The 22,087-nt window shown below is 42.3% G+C and overlaps 1 protein-coding gene across 1 annotated transcript; it reads right to left on the bottom strand.

Moving 5' to 3' along the window:
- Window positions 1-8,838: 8,838 nt before the first annotated feature.
- On the bottom strand, window positions 8,839-20,350 carry ZNF449 (zinc finger protein 449). The gene is made up of 5 exons (XM_068962029.1): window positions 20,256-20,350; window positions 16,631-17,073; window positions 14,797-15,001; window positions 10,429-10,542; window positions 8,839-10,236 (listed from the first exon to the last, which is right to left on the bottom strand). The coding sequence occupies exons 2-5, from the start codon at window positions 16,982-16,984 to the stop codon at window positions 9,350-9,352; spliced, it is 1,560 nt and encodes a 519-aa protein (XP_068818130.1). The 5' UTR covers window positions 16,985-17,073; window positions 20,256-20,350; the 3' UTR covers window positions 8,839-9,349.
- Between the last annotated feature and the right edge of the window lie 1,737 nt (window positions 20,351-22,087).

Below are 22,087 nucleotides of genomic sequence, written 5' to 3'. Positions count from 1 at the left end.
ACTCTTTGCAACACTATGGACTGTAGTCTGCCAGGCTCCTCTGTCCATGGGATTCTCCAGGCAATACTGGAATGGTTTGCCACACCCTCCTCCATGGGTTCATAACATAAGCTGCCACAGGTCTGAGAAATGGCCTTGAGGAAATGGGAATAAATCGACCCTGGAATTGAAGATTGTGTGTTAAGTCACTTCAGTCATGTTTAACTCTTTGTGACACTATGGACTGTAGCCGGCCAGGCTCCTCTGTCCAAGGGGATTCTCCAGGCAATACTGGAGTGAGTACCCATTCCCTTCTCCAGGGGATCTTCCCCACCCAGGGATCGAACCAGCGTCTTTTATGTCTCCTGCTTTGTCAGGTGGATTCTTTACCACTAGAGTCACCTGGGAAGCGTGGAACTAAAGATTCAGTTCAGTTCAGTTGCTCAGTCGTGTCCGACTCTTTGCGACCCCATGAATCACAGCACGCCAGGCCTCCCTGTCCATCACCAACTAAAGATTAATTATAGTTAAAACAATCAAGATGATGCTGGTCAGACCACTGCATGGCCAATTTCAAGATGATCAGAGCTGACTGTGCTGTTTCTGCATGTAGCTCCTTCCCTCCATCTATAAAGCTCTTGCCCAGTGGTTGTCAGTGGGGGGAAATCAGCCCTTGGACAGATATCCACGCTCCCCCCACTCCCACCTCCCCCACTCGCCTATCTCCCCACCTCCCACCTCCCATTGACAGCATCCAAAATAAAGCAAACTTCCCTTTCTACCCACCTGTCCTTTTTATTGGTTTTTGAGCAGCGAGCAGCCAGACCCCCCTCAGTTTTGTTAATAGAAGGACCTTTGGCTCACTCTCATTAAATCCAATCTTCAAGCCTGAGTTTCCTCAGCCACAAGATGGGAACCATAGTTTGCCATCAGTGATGTCCTGAGGATCAAGTGTGATTATCTTTGTAAAGTGCTCAGCACACAGGAAATGCTCAAGGGATTAGTACGCCATATCCTTATTTTGGAGCAGAACATTATGGGGCTTGTTTTAGCATTTCTTCCTCCCTGATTGTCTTCCCATCCCTCATCCCTCTCCCCGCTTCCTTCCAAGCTTTCTGGACTTATTCGTCATTTCCTTTCATTGTTTTTCTTTCCCAGAGCAACAAATTTCCTCAGAGATTACATGGGCTTCTCTGGAAATCACATGTCTTTAGTCCTGCTGTGAAGCAAGAGGCAGCCCAGGACTCCAGGCTTTTCCTTGCTGGGAGTGACATTCTGCTCTGGTCAACTCAGACACCTCATGTGGAGGCTGACATGGCTTCGCATCTGCACCTGTGAGGACTTTCCAGGGTGTGAACTCTGTGCAGGCCAGAGGGTGCCGGTTACCTGGCAGTGCCAGAAAGGTCTCTACTCTTTCTCCTTCTATATAAAGTTACTTCTTTTCCAGGCAGTGATTAATTAGTTGAAGATTGGATGAAGATTTTTGCCAATTTGGGGCAAAGCCATTGACTTCAACTCTATAGATTATCTATGTAGAATGCAATTTTGCTAGTACTTGAAAAAATCAGAACATACAAAAAAGACTAGATGTGTTCAATTTTTATTCTTTTTGAAACCACTTGTCTAACTATAGATGAAATATGTGCTTATGTGAAAAGGTCTAGAGATTTTGGAAGTGTATAATGACATTTCAAATCACCAAAAAATCCATCCACCTAGAATTACACCCACTGTTAGCATTTTAGTGTATTTCTTGTTAGGTTTTCCTAACTCCCTGACTAGACAAAGAAGAAGGTCTAGTTGTCTCTGCTGTACTGTTGTATAAAGTGGCACAGACTAGCCTAGGAACTGCTAGATTTCCAAAGAGCAGAGCTGTGAGCTTCTGCTAGAGCTTTTGTTCCAGTCTGACCTGGCTTGTATTCTTCTCCACCTGATGACAGTGATTGATGTCTGGGCAACAACTTCACTAAAGGAGACAGGTAAGACTTGTCAGCTAGAAGCACAGTGGGAAAGGAGTAGTGAGAGAAGCAGGACTATTCATATTGCACAAAGGACTCTGTACAGCCTCCCACTCAGACAGTAGCTTTTTTCCTTGTCTAAATGAACTGTGTACACAACAGACCCAATTTATCATTTTAACTGTTGGCTGCTCAGTGTCTGCCTCTCTCAGGATCCTTGGAAAGTGAGGATTTGTCTATGTGTGAGCCACAGAAAGTGAAAGTGAAAGTCACTGAGTCATATCCAATTCTTTGCAACCCCATGGAATAGTCCATGGAATTCTCCAGGCCAGAATACTGGAGTGGGTAGCCGTTCCCGTTTACAGGGATCTTCCCTACCCAGGGATTGAACCCAGGTCTCCCACATTACAAGTAGATTCTCTACCACCTGAGTCACCAGGGAAGCCCAAGAATACTGGAGTGGGTAGCCTTTCCCTTCTCCAGGGGATCTTCCAAACCCAGGAATCAAACTGGGGTCTCCTGCATTGCAGGTGGAGGGAGAAGCCTTAATTGAAAAAAGAAATTACAGATAGAGAAAATGTACCCTACCCTACCCTCACCCCCTGTTGGAAACTTCATGCCTCTCCTTCCCAACTTGAATGCCATCTTCAGTCCTCCCATGGACTGTGTTGTTTCTCTGGAGCCTAAATTCTAACCACAGATGGGAGCCATTAGCCACTGAAAACAATGTAACTGTGTGTCTACTTTCCTAAAAGAAGGGTTCTTGCTAAATCCAGCCAATAGAGGAACGCAGGTGGCAACAGTCATTTTGAAAGAGGCACCAGTTCGCTGGCACTAAGCTCTGTGATGGTGCTATTGGTGGGGGTGGAGGTGATGATCCTAAGAAAATGATGACTTAAAGCTTACTGGGAGCAAGATCTGTGCTCAGCTTTTTTCATCTATCTCACTTAATCTTCTCAACCATCGTATAAGTACTATTAATACTTCTATCTACATCTGTACAGATGGATTGATTATTCCAGCATTCATGATCATATTTGAAGTCACAGCTTATTGTTGACATTTTCCTGCTTGTCACACACTGAACCTTACACTTCTCCGGCAGTCACCTTCTTGTTCATAGCCCCACAATGAACCTAGAAATCATTCCAGTAGCCATCTTCATGCTTATTATATTACATTGAACCTTCACCTTATCCTAGTTTTCATTGTCATGTTGGTTATTTCACATTGAATCTTAACCTTATTTCAGTAGGCATCAGCATGCTTTTTGTCTCACACTATGCAGAGTACATCATGAGAAACTCTGGACTTGAAGAAACACAAGCTGGAATCAAGATTGCCAGGAGAAATATCAATAACCTCAGATATGCATATGACACCACCCTTATGGCAGAAAGTGAAGAGGAACTAAAAAGCCTCTTGATGAAAGTGAAAGAGGAGAGCGAAAAAGTTGCCCTAAAGCTCAGCATTCAGAAAACGAAGATCATGGCATCCGGTCCCATCACTTCATGGGAAATAGACGGGGAAACAGTGGAAACAGTGTCAGACTTTATTGTTTTGGGCTCCAGAATCACTGCAGATGGTGACTGCAGCCATGAAATTAAGACTCTTACTCCTTGGAAGAAAAGTTATGACCAACCTAGATAGCATATTCAAAAGCAGAGACATTACTTTGCCAACTAAGGTCCGTCTAGTCAAGGCTATGGTTTTTCCTGTGGTCATGTATGGATGTGAGAGCTGGACTGTGAAGAAGGCTGAGTGCCAAAGAATTGATGCTTTTGAAGTGTGGTGTTGGAGAAGACTCTTGAGAGTCCCTTGGACTGCAAGGAGATCCAACCAGTCCACTCTGAAGGAGATCAACCCTGGGATTTCTTTGGAAGGAATGATGCTAAAGCTGAAACTCCAGTACTTTGGCCACCTCATGAGAAGAGTTGACTCATTGGAAAAGACTCTGATGCTGGGAGGGATTGGGGGCAGGAGGAGAAGGGGACGACAGAGGATGAGATGGCTGGATGGCATCACTGACTCGATGGACGTGAGTCTGAGTGAACTCCGGGAGATGGTGATGAACAGGTAGGCCTGGCGTGCTGCGATTCATGGGATTGCAAAGAGTCAGACACGACTGAGTGACTGAACTGAACTGAACTGAACATTATCCTTACACAAGTGGTCAACATGATGTTTACTGTCTACATTGACCAGTGACTGTATTCCAGGAGCCATCACTCTTCTTGTTAGCTTGTTGTTTAGGACACTGAACTTACACATTTTACAGCTGGCATCATCATGCTGGTTGTCTTACACTGAAACTTGCCCTTACTGCAGTGGGAATCTAGTCTCATACTGCAGTATACTCCTTTGAAGTTGCCACATTCATGCTGCAGACACAACAGAAAGAGTTTAACTTCTTTAGTTCTTCTGCAGCTGGAATTGAAGGATAAGCTTGAAGTTGCATGAAGAAGGGTGGTGTAGTTTCTCTGTTTCATGCTTTTGAATTCTCTAGAAGCATCCATTCTGGGTCAGTTTACATAGGAGTCAGAGAAATGAATAATTGCCTTCTATCAGCATTCATCATCATCTTGTGGCCATATATATGCTAAAAGATAAGCTTACTCCAGTGGTCATCTTCATGCTTCTTTTTTTTTTAATTGAAGCATAGATAATTTACAATGCTATTTTCAAAGGGAGTATGAAGAAGCAAGAAGTTTAAGGACTGTAAAGTGTGGTGTGAAGTACAGAATATTATCCATCCTGCACAGTCTTCTTGTAAGCAGCCCTTTTGCCCCTTTTCTGTCTCCCCTCAGAACTTAATTAGAAAAATGAGATCACTGGGTAAAATGTAACCTAACTCCTGACTTATGCTCTACTGAATGTACGCAATGCCTTCCCTAACTTGGCGAGTCCCTTCCCGGATTATAAGGAGTAAGAATGAAGAAATAAATAGTTGAGGAATGACTGACTTTCTACCCCTAGTATCCCCCTTCGCAAATCTGCAGGCGGACCATGTGGGCAAGATAGCATTCAAAGGAAGGGCATGAATCAGCAGATCTGCACACAACAGAAAAATGACACAATCCAATCCCCCTACCCTAATGATTAACTGAGATTGTTTCCCCTTTATCCCTTTAAAAATTTTCATGTCCAAGCTGAATTTGGAGTTGATTTTGGAATATGAATCCACCCTCACTCTGGGAAGCTGGTTTCCTGATGAAAGCAACTTTTCCTTTCCAACCAACACTTGTCTCTCGAATATTGACTTTTTGAGCAGTGACCAGCCAAACGAGTTTGATAACATCCCCTTTAGTACTAAGCACTTCAAAGTGAAGGCCACACTGAAAGGTGAAGATAGCAGTAGGAGTATGCAAGAGAGAGAAGACCATGGACAGACTCATTATCATCAAGTTGAAAGAAAACTCTCAGTGCAGCAGTAAGTTGTTCTATACAATCCACACAGACTACTAACATTGTTTATTTGTAATAAACTTCTAGGGGAATTCTTCAGTGACTCAGGAGTTATATATCTTTTGAATGTAAAGTGGTTCTCTAATATATAAATCATGTTTCCAGGTACTCGTTGGAGATAAAATATTGTTTTTGTATCATGTTGGGGATTGTAATGGATTTCACTCACTCAGAGGAAGGATATGTAATATTTTAATACCTGTTAATCCTTAAAAAATGTGAACTTAGGTCATGCTAGACCTCTGAGAAGTCCTGTCTGACAATGCAACCTGGAAAAGGCTAGATAGAGACTAACTTATACATCACTCCTCAATACCAGTAGTTAAAATTCCAGAATTAGGGGATTGAGTAAACTGATTATTAATCCTGAGGAAAGACTAGGAGATGAGTTGTCTTCTCATCTGTTCCATATCTGCTACAGAGGACTAGAAAAGAATGAAGAGAATCCGGATTCTCTAGGGTCTAAGGACACTTTGCAAATTTTATTAAATATGTGTCTTTAAAAAAACCTAAATGAACTTTAAAAGTGGAAATAAAGTGAACCTCATTTTCTAATCACAGTGCAGGAAAGCCAAAATTAAGAGGAAAATAGCAATGCTGTACAGTTCTTGGGTCAAAGAGAAATTATAATGAAAACTGTGATAATAACTTTGAAATCATCAATAATAACATGGTGATGGTTAATTTTATGTGCAATTTGGCTGAACTGAAGGATGCCCAGATTGCTGGTACAACATGATTCCTGGGCATGTCTGTGAGTATTTTCAGAAAAGATTTGCACTCATTCAGTGAACTGAGTAGAGTTCCACCTTCATTGATGTGTGTAGGCATCATCCAATCTGTTGAGGGCCTGAATAGAACAAAAAGGCAGAGGAAGGGTGAATCCCCTCTTCAGCTGGAATGTCCATCTTTTCCTGCCCTTGAACATTGGAGCTCCTGCTTTTCTGGCTTTCAGACTCAGGGACCTACACCTGCAGCTCCCCTTGCCTTGCCTCCCACCCCCCATCTCCATTCTCAGGCTTTTGGCTTTGGACTGAGAGATAAACCATTGGCTCCCTTGGTTCTTACATCTTCATACCTGGACTGGATTACACCACCAGCTTTCCTTTTTCATCTGCTTGCAGATGGCAGATTATGGGACATATGGGTGAATTTCTATAATAAATCTAATTATATATAAAAATATATATTACGTATATACAAATTTTATGTATACATTTCTATCTATCCATCTTCCCTATTTCTCTGGAGAATCCTGGCTAATACAAGCATTATATATAAAATGTATGGAATGTGACCAAAGCCATATTTAAAGGAAAATTCATAGCCTTAAAATGCTTTTATCATTAAACAACAAATACTTAAGATACAATATGCTGGATATTTATTGCAAGTGTACACTGTGCACGGCCTGAACAAAATATATTTCATCTTCATAGTACTTAGGAGTTGGGTACTATGTCTTGCCCTTCATAATACTTAGGAGCCAGGTACTATATTTTGCCCTATTCGAAATGCTCAGAAATATAATTAGGCACATCCATACCATGTTCTAACTATGACATGTTTCTAAGAACTACTTCATGTAATACTTGATCCAATGCCACAAATATTTGTTAGTGCTTATTGTACACAGGATACTATGACAAAGAGATAAAGAATAGATGTTCTCTACCCTATAAAATCCAGTCATGTGTGTTCATGATGTAGATGATACAGCTCCTTTTACGACTGCAACTAACTCTACTAGCTAAAATTGATTGCATTACATGCTAAAACTGATACATAAACCCATGGTTGCAGAGAATAAAGATTCCAACTGAAGTCAGGGCAGGAGGCCATTGTGGTGCTTGTTGCCACTGCTCAGGGAAGCATCTCTAAGTTCAAACAATTAGTTAATGTGATCAAAGCAGGAAGAGCACATACGTTTTCACTTTATTAAAATATTGCATAGATACAGAGCAGTTGGGCTCATCCATTCTAAGGCACTGTCCTGGTTTGAATGCAATTCCACAAGAGAGAAAAGAGAAGCCATTACATTCAGTATTATTTACCTCTACATTCAGACTCCTCCCCTGTTCCATGTTTATTGCTACTGGGATCTCAATTTTATCCCCAAACTTATAGCAGCATCATACTAGGACCTGGATGACAAAAATGAAGGACACATCCTGGCTCTAGTACTTGGTATGAACTGACACTTAACTACAAACTCTCTTGCACTGCTGGCCATTTGTTTCCCAACTCTTGTTTAACTAAAGATATTATAAACTCTTTATGAATTAATTTTTAATAGTTTCCATTAAGCCTAGAACAGGACTAGTTAGGCACATAGTACATATCCCCACAATGCTTGTATTAAATATCAGTTGCAAGAACTTTAATGGAATAGAAAAAAATATACTTTCCCTAATTCTAGTTTAAGGAAAGGATGACTGGTATCCTCACAAAGGAAAATACTTGAATGTCCTATTGCTTGTATTTTTTAACAAGGAACAAGGCTGAATGAATATTTTCATGTATTAACAGCTTTAACTGACAAAGAGAGTTCTTCCTTTGCTACAGGAACTTGAGTCATAACCACTAGTATATGAGAACATTTATATAAGTAGCAATGTGTGTGTGAGATTATAAGCAAAATTCAAAGAGGTTACAAATCACTGAGCAACACATAAATATCTGAATTACTGATCCTCCTTAAATGATGTGTGTATGTTACATTAAAAAAATAAGTGTAAAGACTTTTTTCATAACACACTTGAAGCAACTGGAAATAGCTAGGCTTGGGAACAATCAGGCTATACAGATAGCTATAGAAATATGTGTTAAAGGCAGTGTGTTCCAAGAATATTTGCAGAATAAGAGCTCTGTGGGTTATTATTGGGTATACATGAAAACGGGTTCTGGGGTCAAACAGGATTGCAAAACACTGAGCCAAAAGAGGTACTTTTTCCACCTTCATGAGAGGACCTCTCAGAATCCTCATAGGCTGATGTGCACTGTGAATCTACAAAGCAGAAACAGCAGGAAGGGATTCCCAAACTTATTTGCAAACTATCTTATAGAAATAGGTGTTCTATGACACACACTTAGGGAGACACTGAATTAAAGAATGGATAAAAGTTTAAAGCACTGAGAGAGACACAGTTGAATAGCAAAAGAGAGTGAAAAGCAATGGATACTGGTTCCTCAGTCAGTGTAAATTAAATTAGAGTCTACTTGTATGACTTCAACTGGCAAATGGGTTCTTCCACAAAGAGTTGACTTATCCTGGGAACAAAATAAATCATCAAACCAATACTCAGCTCTGAGCAGCATCACCCCAGACTGCCAACTAAGCAGATTAGTCAACTTTGCAAAATTCAAAAGTAAAGATTAAAATTCTAATTTCTTCAAAGACAAAATTTTCAATGGAAAGAACCCAGTTCATAGCAGGCAAATGAAATCCTCTTCATCCATGTGTTCCTAACATATTTTTATTATTTCATAAAATACACTGTCTCCTTTGTTGCCACCTGGGACACATATAAAGTTTTAAACTAATATAATCACCTTTAATAATGACAGCAGAATAATTATGGTAATACTGTAATAGATATGCCAGATAAATATGATAATCCATTATGTTGACCCTACCCTGAAAAGGCTTGCCATTATTTTTATGCTGACATTTACGATATGGTTGACTTGGTTCACAAAAATTGTCAATGTAATAAAAAATGAGTTGCAGAGACAGAATAAATCAAATCTATGAAAACTGCAAGAGTAGGTAGATACTCTAGAATTCATATAACTTGGAAGATGGGTTTTTAAAGTAGAAAAAAAAAGCTTTTCTTTTCTTACAAGCTCAAACGAATTCTTCCAAGACAAACAGGCTGTTGCATGTTTAAGATTTTGTGTTGGGGTTAGTTATCAATCTCTGTAGGATTTGTTTCCTTTAACAATCCTTAAAGAAGTCCTCTAAAGTGAGTGACTTGGTGCATAATAAGGCCTGCTCTCTGTCTGAAGCTTTTAGAACAATGACTACACTTGTATGGCTTCTCCCCTGTATGAATTCTTAAATGAATAACAAGGCTTGGTCTCTGTCTAAAGCTTTTCCCACAGTAATTACATTTAAAAGGTCTCTCTTCAGTGTGTGTTCTCTGGTGCAAAGTAAGAGCTGTCAGCCTACTAAAACTCTTCCCACAATTATGACATCTATGAGGTTTCTCACCCGAATGAGTTTTCAGATGTCTTTTAAGACTTGATCCATGACAAAAGCTTTTCCCACACTCAAGACATTTATATGTTTCTTCTTCGGAATGGGTTCTCTGGTGCCCTATAAGGTGTGAACGCCGAGTGAATCGCTTTTTACACACAGTGCATTCATAGGGTCTCTCCCCTGTGTGAAGTCGCTGGTGTCTGTAAAGGTCTGAACTACGGAGGAATCTCTTTCCACATTCAGGGCACTTATGAGGTTCCTCTCCTGAATGAATTCTCTGGTGCCCTGTAAGTTGTGACTTTCGAGCAAAACATTTCCCACACTGAGAACATCGGTGAGGTTTGTCACCCGGACTCTTCTTCTTATGGGGTCTTGGGTTGAGAGGTTCTTCTAAGTTGGAGTTCTCAGGTTTCTCTCCTGCTGAGGGGTTCTGATGCTCTACAAGTTTTGTTAAATCTCTCTGTAAATCCTCTGGAGGGGTTTCCCATTGATTTTCTAGCTGTACATAGTCTTTTTGCAAAATGGGGCCATGAAGAGCATTCCCCTCTAAAGTAACAATAAATGGATACATATTCTCCAGTTTTTTCTGTTTTTCTGAAGTATCTTCTTCATTTTCTATTCCAATCTCAAAACCTGAGAGAAGAAACAGAATACAGATCTCACCATGTCCCACATGGAAAAGAACATGAGGGAAAATGAAGAGTTTATATTAAACCATTCATAGAAATAAGAGATGTTCCTTAGTAGAATCCAAAACTCTTTACCCTGATCAAGGTTGATTTTTTTCTTTTCTTTCTTGTGTGGTATCAATGAACAATTACTTACCTAACTTGGAATCAAGTAATTGCTTAATTTCTTTGGAATCTTGCAGTTCCTTCACCCATGCCTCTTCTCTATGCTCCAATGGAAAGCTCACGTCAAGTTTTGGTATTGGGTATCCTTGCCAGAAGAAAGATGAAAAGCATAATAGTTTGAGTCATCAAAGGTTTTTACAGAGTTTAGCCTGATATCTTGGACATGTGGCTGCTTAATATTCACTTCCTCCTCAATTACTATTACATCACCTGGAATCTCTTGCAAGAGTCTTTTTTTTTTTTTTTTAAAGATAAAAGCAAAAAATGAGAGAACAACCTTTTGCGTTCAACTTAAGGCACTCTTCCTCTAACCTATGGAAGGGGAGTGAATCAATTCTGTGCTGAAATCAATACACTAAATTGGTACTTTATTTTGATAATAGATTTATCTGGGTTAGAGCCAAGAAAGTGAAGTGAAAGTGTTAGTCACTCAGTTGTGTCTGACCCTTTGTGACCCCATGGACTGTAGCCCACCAGGCTCTTCTGTCCATGGAATCTTCCAGGCAAGAATACTGGAGTGGGTTGCCATTTCCTTCTCCAGGGGATCTTCTCGACCCAGGGATTGAACCCAGGTCTCCTGCACTGTGGACAGACTCTTTACCAACTGAGCCACCAGGGAAGACCCTAGGTTAGAACCAAAATATGAAATAAATCTCCATAAAGTTGGCATTGAAACTGAGAAATGCTGATATTGAGTACTATGTGAAGAGAGAGAGGTAAAGCCAGAAGTTATGCAACTGCTTATTGGAATAATTTCAATTGAGATTTCCAAATTGTAATGGAAACTGACTGGGCTGACAACCAGAAAAGCAGTTTTTGTTTGCTTCAGCTGAAATCTGGAAGTGGACTGATTCTCCTGAAATTACCCCCAAGTAACCATTAAAGAGTGTTTCTCACTGTCAGGTTAAGGACAACCAAAGAAATTTCTCCATTCAGTGCCCGCCCCCACTGTGGCCTATTACCCTCTCCTTACTGAGAGTCTCTCTGGCTCACAGTCTCTCTCCACACCCCTTCCTCACCTTCTCTGCTCTGCCCAAGTTAACTGGTCCGTCATCAAGTGTGGGGTGGAAGTAGCTCACTTGAGATAGAAATGCAGCACGATGTTTAAATATTAGCACCATTAAAATAACATTAGCAGGTTAATTTGATGAATTTTAACCATTATATCAAAACATAGGAAGTTGACTAAAATATCTTATTTTATATTTTCATGGAAAAAAAGATCTTTTAAGATTAAGAAACAAAAATGTGCTTCACATAAAATTCTGTTTAAATTCACTATATTGTTTTTGTTTGGGTTTCAAAGCTAAGAATAGGATGACAGGGCAATGAGACCAAGGTCAAATAAACTGGAGGTCACGGGTCAAAGGAAAGCTGTCATTATATATTAAAAATGGAAGCAAACTGAAACTTGAAATAAGCAGAGAGAGTAGCAAAGGCCTACGTGTGAAATACTGATGTATAACCTCAATGCAGGAAGGGAGACAGACTTCAAGTATGATACCATGAGGAGCTCTATAGATCTATTTCCCAGTTTAACTGGTGACAATTATTAAAAATAATACAAGAAACATTTAAAGTCTAGAAAATTAAGAAACATCTATTTTTAATAGAAGGGGTAAAATGGAATAGTTACATACAAGAAATATTTCTCCATCTCACTGACATTAAGTCAATATATATCTGAAGCTGATTATAAGTCAAGATGTACATGTTAACTAGAGTAACCACTAAGGAAATAACTTTAAAAATTGTGAAAATTCATTAAAGTCAGTAAAATGTTACATTTAAAATATTTACTTGGTGTCAAAGAAAGCAGTAGATGACAGACAGAGGGACAAAAAAGATGAAATATATCCAAAAATGAAAACTCAAAATAGCAGATATAAACCCAACCAATCAAAGATAAGACTAAATGGTATGAATTAAACAACTCAATCAAAAGGCAGAGATTGTCAGACTGGATTTTTAAAAATCCAACTATATGCTGTCCAAGGAAACACACTTTAGATTCAAAGATACAAACAGATTGAATGTAAAGGAACAGAAGAAGATATGTCATGCAAGCAGCAAGTAACCATAAGACAGCCGGAATGATTATATTAATATCAGACAAAATAGACAGTAGAACAAGAGAATCACTTCATAATGATAAAAGGATCAATCCACTAGGAAGATGCAACAATTATAATCATATGTGCACTTAAATAACACAGTGCAAAATATATGAAGAAAAAAATGTAAAAAGAAATAGACAATTGATAACAATAGTTGTGGACTTCAATACCTCTTTGCACTACTAGATAGAAAACTTAGGCAGAATAGCAACAATAGAAGACTTAAAAATACCACAGACCAACTAAACATCACAGACATTTACAGACAACACTCCACAGCGAGCAACAGCAGAATATACATGCTTCTTAGGTGCAGAGAAAATTCTACAGGACAGTTGAGATGCTACACCACAAAACAAATGTTCAAAAATGTTAAAGGATCACAATTACAAACTACATTCCCCCACTAAAATGACATTATAAATAAGTAACAGAAAAAAAATTGGAAACATCACAAATATAAAGAAACTGAACAACACATTCCTAAGTAACCCATCAGTCAAAGAAGAAATCAAAAGGGAGATTAGAAATATTCTGAGGTAAATGAAAATGAAAACTTTGGGAGGTAAAACCAGTGCTTAGTTAGAGGGAAATTTATAGCTATGAATGCCTATATTAAAAAGGAAGAAAAATCTCAATAACCTAACTTTACACCTTACACCATACCCTGGATGCAGACAGGAAATGTGTGCTCAAACTTGAGCTTCTTCCTGAATGTTAACTTCCTGCAATTTTTAATTATATACCAACTCCACCCCTACCCACCTCCATTATCCTGCGTAACACACAGATCCTTATGCCTCTGGTGCATTCAGTCTCCTCTTCCTGGACTCTCAGAGTACTGCTTCTGACACTATCACCAGTTTGTATTTCCCAACCTATGCTCAAATCCCATGTCAGTGGAGGCCACTAACCATTCCCCTTGACCCGTCCCCCACCCTTCTGACCTGAGTTCCCATCGTCTAGTGACTGCAGCCATGAAATTAAAAGACACGTGCTCCTTGGAAGAAAAGCTATGACAAACCTAGACAGCATCTTAAAAAGCAGACATTACTTTGCCAACAAAGGCCCATATAGTCAGAGCTATGGTTTTTTCAGGAGTCATGTATGGATGTGAGAGTTGGACCATAAAGAAAGCTGAGCACTAAAGAGGTGATGATTTTGAACTGCGGTGTTGGAGAAGACTCTTGAGAGTCCCTTGGACTGCAAAGAGATCAAACCAGTCACTCCTAAAGGAAATCAATCCTGAATATTCATTGGAAGCACTGATGCTGAAGCTGAAGCTCCAATACTTTGGCCACCTGATGCGAAGAGCCGACTCATTAGAAAAACCCTGATGCTGGGAAAGATTCAAGGCAGGAGGAGAAGGGAACAACAGAGAATGAGATGGTTGGATGGCATCACTGAATCAATGGACATGAGTTTGAGCAAGTTCTGAAAGATGGTGAAGGACAGGAAGCCTGGCATGCTGCAGTCCATGAGGTCGCAAAGAGTCAGACACGACTGAGCGACTGAACTGAACTGAAAATACAGAAGCAACCCAAGTACACATTTATGGAAAATGGATAAGCTAAATGTGATATATACATACAAGGGATTATTATTCAGCCTTTAAAGGGATGGAAATTCTGACATATGCTACAGCATGAATGAACCCTGAGGACATTGTGCTAAGTGAAATAAGCCAGTCATGAAAAGACAAACACTGCATTATTTTACATGAGGTACACAAAGTAGTCAAATTCATTAGAACAGAAAGTTGAATGGTGGTAACCAGGATCTGGTGATGGGGTGGGGGGCAGAGTGTGGAATGTAGAAATGAGATGCTGTGTAAATGGGTATAGAGTTTCAATTTTATAAGATGAAAACAGTTATGGAGATGGATGTTGGGAATGGCTCCACAAAATTACAAATGTATTTAATACCTCTGACCTGTACACATGAAAATGGTTGAGGTTGTAAATGTTAGGTTGTGGGTATTTTATCATGATTAAAAAAAATTGAAAAGAGAAAAATAGGCTTCCTGAGCAGGGTCATTAGCTTAAGGGATTTTCAATCCCACTCAATCTAAGGTGCTTTGTGACCAGCTATTCCCAGAAAGATATTTCCTCCTTCTACTCTTGATCAGAGCGGCCCATTTCCATCAGGCATTCCCCAACCCTAGAGAGCTCTTGAGCTCTCAAAACAGAAACCAAAGAAAGGAAAGCAAACCCTTGCCTTACCAGGGTCGAGAAAGGGCTGGCCTTCCCCAGCAGCACTGAAGCTCAGCTCCTGCGGCCCGGCTTGTGGGATCCACGCCTCTGCCACTGGGACTTCCGGGGCAGGTCCCATTACTTGGAGTGGGGGTGACTCCAGGTGGATGTTTGGTGGTATGTGTGCCATTCCCACTGGTGCCAGTTCTTCCAAGAGCATTTCCTGCCTATCCAGCTGGAGGAAATGCCAGAACCATCACTAAAAGTCCAGACCAACCCTGCCCAGTAGCAATATAATGCAAGCTACCCATGTCCTCTTAAATTTACCAGAGGCCATATGAAACAAAAAAGGAAATAAAATTAATTTAACAATATACAGTATTTAACCCAATATATCTAAAATATCATAATTTCAGAATGTAATCGATATAAACAGCTGTGAGATATTTCACCTTCTCTTGTTTCATATTAAGTTTTCAGAATGTGCTGTGTATGTTATACTTATAGCATATTTCAATTTGGAATAGGCACATTGCAAGTGCTTAAGAGCCACACTTGGCTATTGGCTGCTGTGCTGGGTGGTGCATGATTAGACCATACAAAGATAAAATCTTATATGGTAAGCTAAACCAGAAAGACAGAGAAAGGGAAACCACAAATTCATCCTATCCTAGGGGGCAGGGAACCTTGGATGACTCCTGCTCAGGCAGGCTAACTACAGAGCCCCATCGACACTCCTTGCTGGAGTGCCCCTAATGCCCACCCACAAGTACTTCCTGCCTTCTCCCAAAGATTCTGCCTCTGCTCAGCTATGGGTTTCACTCAATGGTTCTGAACAGAGACTAATGCCACCACTTCTATGGGGCATTTTGCCTAGGATGGTAGGTGGTGGCTATCAGAATTTACTAAACCAGAGATGGGAGTCTATATAATTCACAGGGAAGAACTGTTCCACTTCCCAAACCATTCAGGAATGTTCCCTCAAACACTCACATAGGTAAAAAGAACCTGTCAAGGATCTCACCCTGTTGGTTATATAAACACAAAATATTTTTGCATATTTTAGCATGACTTGGATTTTCTAGAAAACCATTACTTTGGCAATCAGAGAAAGACTATACTACTTATTGTTCCAATTGACCAAGAGTTGTTTATCATCTTGAGAAATCATATGACCAGCAGCAACACCACTCATAATGTTTGAGTGTACCATATCACTCAGAAGTTCTGGCTGTCACATTCCCAGTGTATCTATGCATAGATTCAAGCAAATGACAACTCCCTAAAGTTTTGGTGTAGTCAAGCTCAAATACATGCACAATGAAATGCACAATGAAATGTGATTTCATAAGAAATCACAATCCTTTTCCTTTATATTCCTTCTAAACTCTACTCAACTCAGGGTTGGTAATATTTTCTTGTAAAGAGACAGACAGTAAATATTTTAGGCTTTGTGGGTAGTACTGGAGTACTGGTTTGTTGTCTCTTCTTTTTTTAACCATCCTTCTAAAAGGTAATAACCATGACTATTTCGTGGGTTGTATAAAAATAGGCTTTGTGTAATATTTGGCCCACAGGGCACTTATTATGTTGATTTTTTTCCCTAATTTTGTATATGTAATTTATATTATTCATAAATTTCATTTTAGGATAGTAAAGGGGACATTATCAAATATTTGTTATAGAAGTGGAGTTGGGTTTAATAGTTGAGACTGTCTGGAACCTATGCTGATTCCAGTAGAAGGAAAAATTGGAAAGCTCCAGCAGGGAAATCCTGTGGTACCAGTCAGAAGGTCTGATCCAGTCCCAGCTGCCTTGCTACTTCTTTGGGTCTAATTACTAAGATCCCAACCTCTTTTCTCACCTGCTGCTCTGGTATCTCAAGTTCTCTCTGTAAGTCTTCTATCAGTGAAACAACTCTTTCTCTGTTCTCTGGGCAATGTTCCCTCACCCAAGTCTCTATCTCTGTGGGGAGAATCGTTAGGAATTGCTCCAACACCAGCAGCTCCAAGATTTGCTCCTTAGAACGCATCTTTGGCTTCAGCCATTGACAGCAGAGCTCCCAGAGTTTGTTGAAAGCTTCATGAGGCCCAGCTGCTTCTTTGTACTGGAACTGCCGGAAGCGCTGGCGGAAGACCTCACAGTCAGTATCATACTCTTGAAATACCGAGCCCTGATTCAAGGAGGCCTGGATTGCACAACCCAGGGCCACAGCCATCGCCCTTTTCCAGCAATGTGCAATTTATATGGAACTTGAAGTGGCAGATTCAAATTTCTTTACTTCTGTTATCCTCCGGGGGGAGCCACCTATGTATACGTTGAGGTCGGGACAAAATGAGAAAAGAGAAACAGTAGTGGTTACCAGAGAGCAGATTTACCTCCCTTAACTTGCTTACTTTTCTCCAAAGCCCTAAGGAAGCAAATCAGTCTTGAGGGGCGGGGGAGATTGAGAATCTGATGAAAGCCATGAACTCTCTTCTAGAAAAATAAACACCACATGAAATGCTGCATTTAATTTCAATAAGGCTACAAAATCTTCAAGACCATCTATGGATTCTCTAGAAATGTACTCTCCAATCTGGTATTCAATAGTCCCATGTGAGTTGGGGGGAGAGATAAATTAGGAGTTTGGGATTAACATATACACATTACTATATATAAAATAGGTAAACAACAAGGACTTACTGTATAGCACAGGGAATTATACTCAATATTTTGTAATATCCTATAACACAACACTGTAAATTAACCACACCTCAACAGAAAAAGTGGGCTTCCCTGATAGCTCAGTTGGTAAAGAATCCACCCACAATGCCAGAAACCCCGGTTCAATTCCTGTGTCGGGAAGATCCAATGGAGAAAGGATAGGCTACCCACTCCAGTATTCTTGGGCTTCCCTTGTGGCTCAGCTGGTAAAGAATCTGCCTACAATGTGAGAGATCTGGGTTCGATCCCTGGGTTGAGAAGATCCCCTGGAGAAGGGAAAGGTTACCCACTCCAGTATTCTTGCCTGGAGAATTCCATGGACTGTATAATCCATGGGGTTGCAAACAGTCGGACACGACTGAGTGACTTTCACGCTTTCACTTTCAATAGAAAAAAGCAGGCCTACATGGATGTTTAAATTAATTAAACTAAAAATTCAATTTCTCATTCATACTTGAGCAACATTTCAAGTGCTCAAGTAACATCTCTGTGTGGTACATATATGCAATGGAATATTACTTAGCCATAAAAAGGATGTATTGCCATTTGCAGCAATATGTATGGATCTGCAGATTGTCATACTGAGTGAAGTAAGTCAGACACAGAAAGACAAATATCATATGATATCAAATGTGCGGAATCTTAAAAAATGATGCAAATGACTTATCAACAAAACAAAAAGTTATAGATGTAGAAAGTAAACTTATGGTTATGAGGGGGTAAGGAGGGGAGGGATAAATTGGAAGATTGGGATTGACATACACACTACTATGTACAGAACAGATAACTAATAAGTACCTACTGTACAGGGAACTCTACTCAATACCCTGTAATGGCCTAGTATAACTGATCCATTTTGCTGTACACCTGAAACTAACACAACACTGTAAATCAACTATACCCCAATAAAAATCTTTTCAAAAAAGGAGAGACATCTCTGCAGAAAGTTCCATTGGACAGCTCTGCTCTAGGATTCCATGGACCTAAAGCAAAGAAACCCTTCCATTAAACCAACCCCTACAGATTTAGCCACTTCTGAACCCACTTCCAACCTAATTCCCACTGTCTTGTGGTTTTGAATACAGCTAGGCCACAGAAGAAATGGCAAGCAATATTTACAATGGTGAAGAACCCTAAAAGTTCATCTACCTTTGAGGAGCCTTTAGTCATCTTCAACCATGGGGATCTTAGCTAGAATCATGCCTTGCAAAGACAGTAAACCACCAATCCCTTATTCCTCCCCGCTAGGGGTCACCTGTAGTTCAGCTAACATCACCATGACCCTCACCCTGAAACAGCATTCTAAGTGACTTTCTCATGAGAAAAATACATGGCAACAGGGCAGGCCAGCAGAAATCAGGTCTGCATTAATAACCAAGGACATTTCTCACGCCTTGTGCCAGGAACTGTTCTACACCTCCCACATATATTGGTTCATTTAGCCCTTACCCAACATCAGGAAGTGGGCTCTAGTACCGTGTCCTGAACACAGGTGAGAGACTGAGGTAAGGATGAGGAGGACTGAATAACTTGCTCCAAGTCACATGGTAAATGCCAGAGGGGAGTGGCGAGGATGAATCGACCTACTACTGCAATGCTAAAGTCTGCTGCTGCTGCTGCTAAGTCCCTTCAGTTGTGTCTGACTCTGTGCGACTCCAGAGATGGCAGCCCACCAGGCTCCTCCGTCCCTGGGATTCTCCAGGCAAGAGTACTGGAGTGGGTTGCCATTGCCTTCTCAAAATACTAAAGTCTAAAAACATCCAAATGTTTTCAGTGCGATCTCTGAGGTCACAGAGGTCCTCACATCCATGTCTCCTCAGATGTCAACCCTAGTACCCACCCGGGCACTGTGGCTCTTCTCAGCCTGTATTTTCGGGGACTCCTCCTTCTTGAAGTGGGACAAGGAAAAAATACTCATGATTCCAGCCAGTCATCCCAAATGGACACAGTCCCCATCTCACCTTTATCTTGATGGTAGTCTGGGTTTTGGCGTCTAGTGACTAGACCCATCTAGTGATAACCTGCTAGCCGTGTGATGCTGACACCCAGGGCTTCTGTCGTCAACATGCGATAATCACAGCATCTCTTTCCTAGAAGTTCCCTCGGCAGAGCCCACTGCAGGGAACAGCAGTATGCTTGGCACAGAGGAAGCACTCAGGAAAGGTCATTTCCTAGGAAGCTTCTATTTCACCTCCACCCTGCCAAGGCACCTAAATGTCTCTGGGGGGCATCCAGGGACATGCCTTGAACGTGCTCCAGCCTCGCAGCTGGGCAGCCCTCCCCCGATGGTCCCAAACCTTACACCACGTCGACCAGGGAACTGACCCTCCGGGTTTCCCCCGCGTCGGCCCATCCGGAGAAAAACTTCACTCCATCCCTGGGCGGATGGCTCCTCCCCAAACCCTCCTGAGCGAACTCGGGCCCACAGGGCCCGTGGATGAATAAGGGTGTAAAGAGAGGGCACTCGGGAAAAGGATCGGGGGACAAGCCAAAAAGCGGGTTGAAAATCGGGTACCCGCGGTGCTGCGCGGCCCCAGCGTGCTCCCCGGGGAGGATGTTGCGCTCCCCGCCCGGGAGAAGCCCGGGAAGGCCCGGCGGGTCGCAGGGGACGGCGGCGGGGACCCGGGCCGGACATGGGCCCTCCGCCTGTCGCTCCTTCCCGCGCCCGCCGCCCGATCGGGACTGGAGGCGGCGGGTTAGCTCAGACCGAGCGAGATGGGAGCCCGGCTCCCCGCGCCCGCGCCCCAGGGACGGCCACGCCCTCTGGCCGCTCCGGGACTCACCGCCTCAGCGCCCGCGGCTCTCCCAGGCTCACCGGGTGCAGCTGCCCATGGCGCAGGCGCGCGGCCGCGCTGCGGACTACAACTCCCGGCAGGCTCCACACCACTCGCCCAGCGATCTCAGTCTCTAAGGATGCTGACGCGGAAGAGGCTGGGATTTTCCTTGGCCTCCTTCGGTCCTGAGGCCGCTTTGGAAGCGATCCCATTTCCGGTCTTAAACGCCTGTAAATTCCCGGGGATTGGGTGGGGCATGCCGCTGTTCTAGATCCTAGCGATGGCTTCTCTCCCATCAGCCCTAGAGTAAATGGAGCGGCTGGGGACTTCCTGAAATCTGTTAGGACTGGATCAATGCTTCTCAAACCTCTTTTTAGGAAGAATTTCTTGTGAGGACCTGTTAAAAAATTCAGCTTTCTGGGCTCTCCCCCGACACTCGTACGCATTGGATCTCGCGTGAGCTGGAGGATTCGCATTTTAATAAGCTTTCCTGGGGATAATGACCCTGATCTTTCCCTTCCGTATCATAGTGCCCTTGAGCTATCTTTGTATTTTCCTCTTAAAGAACTAGGATTTGATGAAGCTCAGTTCAGTTCAGTTCAGTTCAGTCGCTCAGTCGTGTCCGACTCTTTGCGACCCCATGGACTGTAGCACGCCAGGCCTCCCTGTCCATCACCAACTGCCGGAGTTTACTCAAACTCATGTGCACTGAGTCGGTGATGCTATCCAACCATCTCATCCTCTGTCGTCCCCTTCTCCTCCCGCCTTCAATCTTTCCCAGCATCAGGGTCTTTTCAAATGAGTCAGTTCTTCACATCAGGTGGCCAAAGTATTGGAGTTTCAGCTTCAGCATCAGTCTTTCCAATGAATATTCAGGACTGATACCCCTCTCTGATTTCAGCCGCCACTAGAGAGCTCTTGAATCTTTAGGTCGCCAACATGGCCCCGCCTCTTGTCTTCCATTTGGTCTTTCGCTGTTCCCGCCTCCGGAGTCAAATTTTCACTTCTGGGTGGTCAGTGGTGTTTTGGCCAGGCCAGAGGCAATGATGTCATCCGGAAGATGTAGTCCTCACATTTGGCCCGAGCTAGTTTGTGTGTGTGTCCTCTCATTTGACCTGGGCAAGGGGTGTGTGTGTGTGTGTGTGTGTGTGTCTTTGGATGCCAAACTTTGGTGTTGGTCCAAGACAGAGAGAAAAGAAGCTGCCTCGGGGTGTGTGTGTGTGTGTGTGTGTGTGTGTGTGTGTGTGTGTGTGTGTGTGTGTGTCTTTGGACGCCAAACTTTGGTGTTGGTCCAAGACAGAGAGGAAAGAGCTGCCGGCAACTGTGCCTCCCAGAGGCGCTGGTGGAAGCTAGACAGGCAGGCACACCACCATCCCGAACCCACAGAGGCCAAAGCACTTCAAACAGCTCTGTCTGAGCTGGAGTTGGGCTCATGGACTGGGACTTGGCACCAGGGACACGCTGACTCCTGCAGATTTTGTGTATTGTTGCATGGGGCACCAGGTGCCTTCACCAGCTGTTTTGGATGGTTTCCCAGCCAAGATGGTCTGCGTTTGACCCCAACTCTCAAGAGCAAAAAGTGGTCCTCATTGTGAAACCAGAGTAGTTTCTGTGGCTAGAGCCAAAGGAGGCCCAGCTCCAGGGCCTCTCATCTGCACTTCTGTGGATTCCGCTGCTGGTCCCCGGAATCACTTAGGCAGCTCCTTGAGCTTTGCCATGGATGTGTGCCTTTGGCTGGAGAAGCGCATGGAGCAAGTCCTGAAGCTGCTGGTGATGGAGCAGTTCCTGACCATCCTGTCCCAGGAGACCCACAGCAGGGTGCACATGCAGCTTCTGCACCA

This window comes from Capricornis sumatraensis, chromosome X (genome assembly GCF_032405125.1).
Source record: "Capricornis sumatraensis isolate serow.1 chromosome X, serow.2, whole genome shotgun sequence".
Taxonomy (NCBI): domain Eukaryota; kingdom Metazoa; phylum Chordata; class Mammalia; order Artiodactyla; family Bovidae; genus Capricornis; species Capricornis sumatraensis.
Note: the sequence above shows the minus strand (reverse complement) of the source record. Positions and strands in the feature narration are given on the sequence as shown.